At 39.6% G+C, this 7,641-nt stretch overlaps 1 protein-coding gene across 1 annotated transcript; it reads left to right on the plus strand.

Moving 5' to 3' along the window:
- Window positions 1-1,455: 1,455 nt before the first annotated feature.
- Window positions 1,456-6,427, plus strand: rpl14 (ribosomal protein L14). The gene is made up of 6 exons (XM_034892100.1): window positions 1,456-1,717; window positions 2,646-2,747; window positions 2,842-2,936; window positions 3,381-3,480; window positions 4,778-4,831; window positions 6,332-6,427. Exons 1-6 carry the CDS (start codon window positions 1,715-1,717, stop codon window positions 6,389-6,391), a joined length of 414 nt encoding a protein of 137 aa, XP_034747991.1. The 5' UTR covers window positions 1,456-1,714; the 3' UTR covers window positions 6,392-6,427.
- Window positions 6,428-7,641: the final 1,214 nt, after the last annotated feature.

Genomic DNA, 7,641 nt, shown 5'->3' on the forward strand with positions numbered 1-7,641 from the left:
CCCCACCTTCTCCCTTCATCAAAGTATTTTTTCACCCTTGTATTGATGGACAGATTGATGAGACGAGATGAGAGATGATTCCAGGCCATATGCTGGGGGGTGGTCTTGAACACTACATTAGGCTATATTCTGGGGGGGGTGAGGGGGGGTCTTGAACACTACAGTAGGCTATATGCTGGGGGGTGGTCTTGAACACTACAGTACAAAAGTGCGATTAATTGTGAGTTAACGTGACATTAATGCGATTAATCGCGATTAAATATATTATTCGTTTGACAGCACTAGAAAAAAACACTTAAAACCGTGATTTAAAAACACTGGGCAATATACCGTAAGCCACTAAACTTTGCCAGATACATTTGAATAGAAATACAACATTATATACAGACTTATTTACTTTTTAAATGCAAAATATATTTGCAAATGCAAATATACGGACTTCTTTATTGTTATACCCCCTGAATATTTGCGTAAATATCCATTTTTTTGTGTGAAGATTTATAAAATAATATATTTCTGGATTTCTGTTGCCTATAATCCCATTTTTTATGTTTTTACAAATGGAATAAAAGTTGTATGAATCAAAATAGGAATATTTCGTGATATACATTAACATTATTATTAAATTAGCCTTAGCCTACGCTGAAATAAAGTGCGTAAGCCTATTACGCATAATGCTGCGTCACATGCAGAAACATATTTGCCCTAACATTTCTCCTTGACTCTTTAATCCCAAACATAAATCTAACGATAAATACACTAAGTTTAGTAAACCACGCAAAAGGTACAAAACAGTATTAGCCTAGCACTTTCTTCCATAATCAACGTTATTGTTGCACAGAGTTAGCAATAGCCTACTTAGCACTGAAATAAATATAGCGAATTCGTGAGAACAATCCACATTAAACAAACTAAAATATTATAGTTACCTCAGCTAGAGTACAGAACGTAGACCGTTATTATTAATATCAAAATACATACAGTCTATGGTACAGACTGAGGACTGAAACCTTGCTCTCCTCACGGAAACATGACAACAGTTCACTCACGTTCACTCCCTCCTGTGCTGCCTTCAAGTGCGCATCAAATGTTTCACGTATACCAACGCAAGTAATACGTTGGCCTCAAATTCCCTTGGACAGGAACTAAGGAAATTAGCTAGTTACCGGGGAATATGCAAACATTAGCTCTGCCGCCCCGACAATTGTCTGTATGTTTTTACCTTTACAAAACCAGCATTATAGAGATAAGCTACATGCAACGATTGAGGAAAAAAAGGAAGAACTCGTACGTCCCCTATTTCACTAATTTAAATGCAAAGCCTAATTGTCACTCTCCATTTCCAAAACACTTTTGTGTGAATCATGTCTCTCTTCGTTGTGTTTATCACCACAATTTAAGCTGTTAAATGTGATGAGTTGATTCTACTTAAATAATCTCGATATTCCATAGTGTCTGTGAAGGCAACAAAGAATGTGACGCAAACGTTTTGACTTGGCTGACCAGTGCATATTTTACAGGTTTGCGTCATATTAAGCTTACTTTGTCGAACGCTTTAAAATATAAGATACTTTTAACGTAGTGAGTAGCTTTATTAGGATGCCCATGGAACAAGATAAAACCAAGACTGACTGCGCATGCGTACTGTATAAGCGGAAGCTGTATGTGCGCCAGGCGGAAGCTGTAACGTTCTTTCTGCTCCCGGACTGCCATCATGGTGAGTTCGCCATGAGAGTTTTAGCATTTCAATGTCGAATTTCTTTTTATATATCTCATTGTCCTGAGACAACAAGACTCGTGTGTATTTCTAACACACCCATATGCATATTTATTAAGTGTTTGATATGGTCATGCAGGTTTATTTGAGGTTTTATCGGTTTGTAAGATGTCGGCTACTGCCCGCACTACAACGTGGTCCATCAGGCTAAGAAGGCCGAGAGACCCAACTGCTCGGTTAAGCGAACACATTTCACTTGTTTTGTCCGCAGAAAAAATGCTTTTATCCTGCGCTTACGACGTTTTACATTTAAAAACGTTTCATACGTTTAACTCAACATAGTCCTACAGTACACACTTAGCCGAAATATTGGCAAGTCGAATGTTATCAGCTGCTGCGGCACTGTGCAATGCTACAGTGCTTTAAGTCGGGTGAAGCTAACGCTACTTTATTATTAGCCTGGGCTGAAATTAATTTTAGGTAACTCGTATAAAAAAGAGTACTTATAGACGTACATAAGATGAATAACAACCAAAGACATTCATAAAATATTACCACACATGACAAACTCCCAAATAATGAAACAACAGGAAATGGCATTGAACATACACACAGTATTGGAGACTTGTAGGCCTGAATAAATACTGCATTGGATTTAAAAGCTGGTTTAACAATAGGATAGATTGATGTATGAAAAAGACAGAGACAGGAAGAATAGCTTTTAGCTTATGCTAAAGGTAAAAGGGATCCAAATTAAACAAACCAACAAATAAAGGTAGCATATTCTGGGTTGTCACTAATTAGTTTCTTGTGTAATTATATTTAGTAGGCTAAAACTGTACTGTACCCAACTGTCCACATTCAAAACAGACCGCCTCTTTTTTGATGTTGGGCCTCTCTGATGTGCAGCTCTCTGGTGTCTTCTCAGGTGTTCAAACGCTTTGTCGAGATCGGCCGCGTTGCCTACATCTCTTTCGGACCCCATGCTGGCAAGCTGGTGGCCATCGTAGACGTCATCGACCAAAATAGGGTGAGCGTTCTGTAGGACAGTGGATTGATCAGTGTTTTGGCCTCACCTTTCGCCTTGTTGATATACAGTGTTTGACATGCTCTGTGCTTTTTAGGCTCTTGTTGATGGTCCCTGCACAGGCGTGAAGAGGCAATCCATGCCCTTCAAGTGCATGCAGCTTACAGACTACGTCATCAAAGTCCCTCACAGGTAAATGGAAACACTGGTCGGATTCTTAATAGATAAAGTACGGTTGAAGAATTGATTGCAGTAATTATTCTAGTCCAAATGAATGTGTAGCACAAAAATGTTTTTATTCAAACATTGAGTTATTTTACGAAGTGGAACAAATGCATATTACAGTAAATATTTTACTGAAAACCTAGCTTACCAAAATTAGGAGTACCGTCACAGCATTTCACAAGGTAGTCTATCATTGTAGTATTATTTGTGTCCTTGCTGTACTGCAAATATGCACATTAGATCAGCCAGTGTGACCACCTTGAGTTCAATAGGTCTGTATTAACTGTCATCACATCACCTTAAGCATGGCCAACATGATTCTGGTGTTTTGTTTTTTTAATTTATTTTTTTACTGTAAAGTGGTGCATGTAATGGAACCTTAATGAGTACTGACTATGTAATGGTTTACAGTGCCCGCCAGAAGTTTGTGAGGAGAGCCTGGGAGAAGGCCGAAGTCAATCAGAAGTGGGCACAAAGCAGCTGGGCCAAGAAGATCGAGGCAAGACAGAAGGTAAAGCCTATGTTTCAGTTTCTGGAGATATTAGAATGTTTGATTAATATATTCCGATGCATGATCTCAGAAGTAGCAGTCCTGCCGTCCGGTTTCTTGGCTTGGCTTCTAGAGCATAGGTTATTGTGTTAAGAGGTGTTAACGTTTCTAAAATGTAGCGTTTGTTTTTATCCATGTTGGGTTTTACTGTGGCTTAATTTACATGTGAATGCAGTAAACTAGGTACAATTTTGCCAGTTTACTACTTGGGAGAAATGGGTATAAATTTAAGTTTTGAGTTGCATCATACTTATTTGAAGTGTTTAATTTACATACCATCAATTAGGGCTGTGCAATTAATTGAATTTTGATTTGAATTTAGATTTTGGCTCCCAACGATCACAAATAGTATAACCAAGAAAAACTGATTATTTTGCCATGTTCTGTTAGGCAAGAACACCTATTTTGTCTTGTGTTCTGAATGGTCCACACTCGCACATCTGCCCCTCCCAAAGCCATAAACTCTTTCAGCCTATACAGTCAGGGAGGCAGGTTGTGTGCATATTATCTGCTGGAATTTAAAACCTTGAGTAAAGCAGAATCAAGGCAGCCACAGCAGTGTTTGGTGAATAAAAAAGGCAAAACCAACTGTTACTGGGAACAGTTAACGTTAGCTAGCCCTGCCTCATAATTCTTCATATTTTGTCACATTTTGTAATGACAGCCGGCTAATAGTGGTTCATAGTAAGTGAAACTGTGACGTGAGATACACATTGCGTTATGCTGGAAATGTTCATTAGTTGTGTAACGTGTGATACCTGTAAGGCTGAACAGACTGGTCAACTTTAAATTGCAAATTGATTTTAATCCAGTGGTTAGTGTAAAGTCTTTATCCAGATTGTGTACATCACCTTAGTGCTTCTTTGTTTACCATAAATAACGTTTGATAGATCACTGTTAACGACTGAGTTGAGCCTGACAGATCGGGTTGTTGTCTTGTTTGTGATCATTTGTATGGTATAAACATATGACCCATCATGCAGTCTGCCTTTTTTCTGAAGGTTAAGGTTGTATTTCATAAATCCAGTTCCATTGATTGATGGAGGCAGCCCACATCTCCCTCAACAGCTGTAGGAAACTCTGGGTTGTTAAACACACTTTACTGTTGGAAAAGTGTCGTATGCAAATGGACCACAGCTACTGTTCACTCCACCACTGAACATGTCCATCCTTCCTAAAACTGAAGTCTGGTGCGCTAAGGCAATTCTTCAGAAAACCCGTTGTATACCTGACCTTTTCTTCTTGATAATCTCTGCAGAGGGCCCAAATGTCTGACTTTGACCGCTACAAGGTGATGAAGGCCAAGAGGATGGTAAGTGCAACAGTCAACACAAATGATCGCATTTAGGCAGGGTTGGTTCATGCAAGACCAGCGGGCCAGCCAAACAAGATATCTTTAATCCTGGATGTTGAGTGGAAAACATTATTTTGAGTTTGAGCACACACCGTTCTTTGTACATTTCTATGCTGTATTCATTCATTCCTTATGGATGTTCATATAATAATTTTTTTAATCACAACAAGGTTTCCACTTGTATGACATGGGTGAGCATTAGGGCTGTAACGATATGGAAAATAAAACCAAAATCGCGGACCTGTGTTGCGGCGGGAGAAGGCAGAATCACGACGCCCCCCCCCCTTCCAACTCCCAGTGTTATCCTTCTCATCCAAATCCGGTGCTATATCTTTAACTTACTGGTAGTCCCTTTGGTGCCTTATTCCTGTTTTGTCTGGTAAATTTAGCTAACTGTACAGATGGCTTAAAGCTAAAGAGGGGGCACCGGTAACTCTAACGGCGGTGTAACGTCACGAGTAACCGCTGTTTGACTCGGCTGTCTGGGTCTGTTCCCTGACGGTTCAGCAAACTGCCGTTAGCGTCCCTAGCACCCGAGTTAAGTGCTGACCGGGATGGTTGCTAGCTGGCTGGGAGCAGACCGGATGTGTCCCCGGGGCTGTTGTCAGATCTCATCCTGACTGAAGCCTCACAGCGCTGGGAGACTGAGGCAGAAGACACAGGTGTGCAAGCTAGCTAAATTACCATAAGAGTATTCCTCTATCATACAGTTAACATTACTGATAAGTTTGTGTGTTAGCTAGCACAGGGTTGTTAACCGTGGTCAAAACAATCATACTAAAAATAAATGAGTAGTTGACGGTGTCGTAATCTTACGTTACCACCAAGAATGACCTAATTAGGTTTAGCTACTTGTCAATCAGCATCTTTACATTTTCTTCTTAGTTCCCAGCTTGGAGCGCAACTGTTAACATTATTCTTATGTCTCATTCCAACGAGTTAATGAACCACCGAAACGATTTTGGAAACATTATTTTAAGGTACAATAGAATCTTTGGTGTTCAACATTGAAATCAATCAGTATAATGTGTTTTTTCTAGTTCTGTGTTGCAAACTGGGATGCAGTCAGTGACAAAACGATGCCACGTGGTAGAATTTTTTTTTTATTACGACACCCCCCCCCCCCAAAAAATATTGAATCGAATTGTGGGTCAAAAATCGTGAACCAAAGTTTGGTGCATTGTTACAGCCCTAGTGATAAATATACCATGACTATTGTCCACCCTGCTGTGTGAGGCTGGCCTTGTACTGCCGTTGCAGCTCCGTCTAATCGGTGTGTCCTTTTCACAAATGGCTGACTAAACTAAAATTAATGATGGCCAGTTTGATTGAATTAACAATGCCTTAACAAGAATATTGGCACTTCAGTTTAAAGTGTCAACTAGTTCAAAGTGCAGCAATCCTACAGCTGTCCTTAAGTGTTTTTAATGAATGCCCTTATAATTTCTGTCTCTGCAGAGGAACAAGATCATCAAGCATGAGGTGAAGAAGCTCCAGAAGGAGGCAGCAAAGAAGTGAACAGTTCTCACAAAATAAATCCCCTGTTCAATTGTTCATCTGTGTCTTCTCTTCTTTGCCCACTTGGGGAAACATGCAAAGGCTCAGTTAGAAATGTTTCTACTTTTGGTGTCATTTATTATGAATAAGCTTTATGAACCGGTAAACTTCCAACATGTTACGTTTTATGGAAAGATACAATTTACCCTAATGCGTATGTTGCTGTAGAAGTTACTCTTGAACTGAAAACATTCTTGACGGGAGGCTGTATCATACTATAGCAGAAGCCATTTCAGGCCAAATTAAAAAGGTCCCATGAAATGGCCTCTGCTTATTTAAACTTTCTGAGAAGCTTTGTTTTGTCCAGCAGTGTAGTGCATATCTGAAGAGGTTCTTGTTCAAACATGTTAAGAGCTAGCATGCTTCTCCTACAGACTACACTGATTCAGCTGTTGCATGGTCTTAAACCAAAGGATGTTATACAAGCATCCACTTGACATACACTCACTTATAAACAAAGGAACAGTTTAGAAAGGAGTTATAATCTTAACCCACCCCAATTCCCAATGTTTTCACTCATCTTACATGGTGTTATGCGTTTTTACAAAGGTGTAGTTTTCCTATTTAGAGCTGTGGCAGATTCTATGAGTTTTTTGTCATATTGTTTTAATGTTTGGGATAGTTTTCCTGTTTCTTTTTCCCTTTGAGGGTTTCCGTTATAAGTGTTTAGAACCTTTTGCTTTACTAATTTTGTCTTGGCCTAGGACTTATTTCCTCCAAATTGCTTCACTTCAGCCCTGGTAGAATTATTAGTGTGAATCGTTTGATTTGAAACAGGATGGGGAATTCATATAAAGCATAACGTTGGCCAAGATAATATTCCGTTGTTGTGTCTGAAGCCTTTCCTCAAGCATCCACTAGATGGCAGTTGCAGCTAATGGTGGATTTTGACCCCTTTGTCTATCTTTATTTACTTAAAGAAACAGAAAATCTTGACTAGGAATTTAAAATGAATGCTTTTCTAATTGAATTGGTGTCACTCACCACTCATCAGTGGCTTTGACTTGTAGCATCTTATTCCAGACCAGCAGCAGCAGCCCAGTCCTGGCTGGGATCATAAGCATGGTAGCAGATCCAGTCCCCAGCTAAACAGGCTCTACTTCAAATCCCACACAGGAGCTTGTAAATATTACACAACACACTTGAACATTGTCCAGCAAGTTTAGATTAGAGAGCAGGGACACAACATTGTTAATGCCAACACCCCCCCC

The sequence above is a fragment of the Etheostoma cragini genome, chromosome 14 (assembly GCF_013103735.1).
Source record: "Etheostoma cragini isolate CJK2018 chromosome 14, CSU_Ecrag_1.0, whole genome shotgun sequence".
NCBI lineage: Eukaryota > Metazoa > Chordata > Actinopteri > Perciformes > Percidae > Etheostoma > Etheostoma cragini.

Coding starts and splice junctions, on each gene's coding strand:
- rpl14 (XM_034892100.1), top strand. Junction 2,748..2,841: donor ACGTCATCGACCAAAATAGG/GTGAGCGTTCTG, acceptor TGTGCTTTTTAG/GCTCTTGTTGATGGTCCCTG. Junction 2,937..3,380: donor GTCATCAAAGTCCCTCACAG/GTAAATGGAAAC, acceptor AATGGTTTACAG/TGCCCGCCAGAAGTTTGTGA.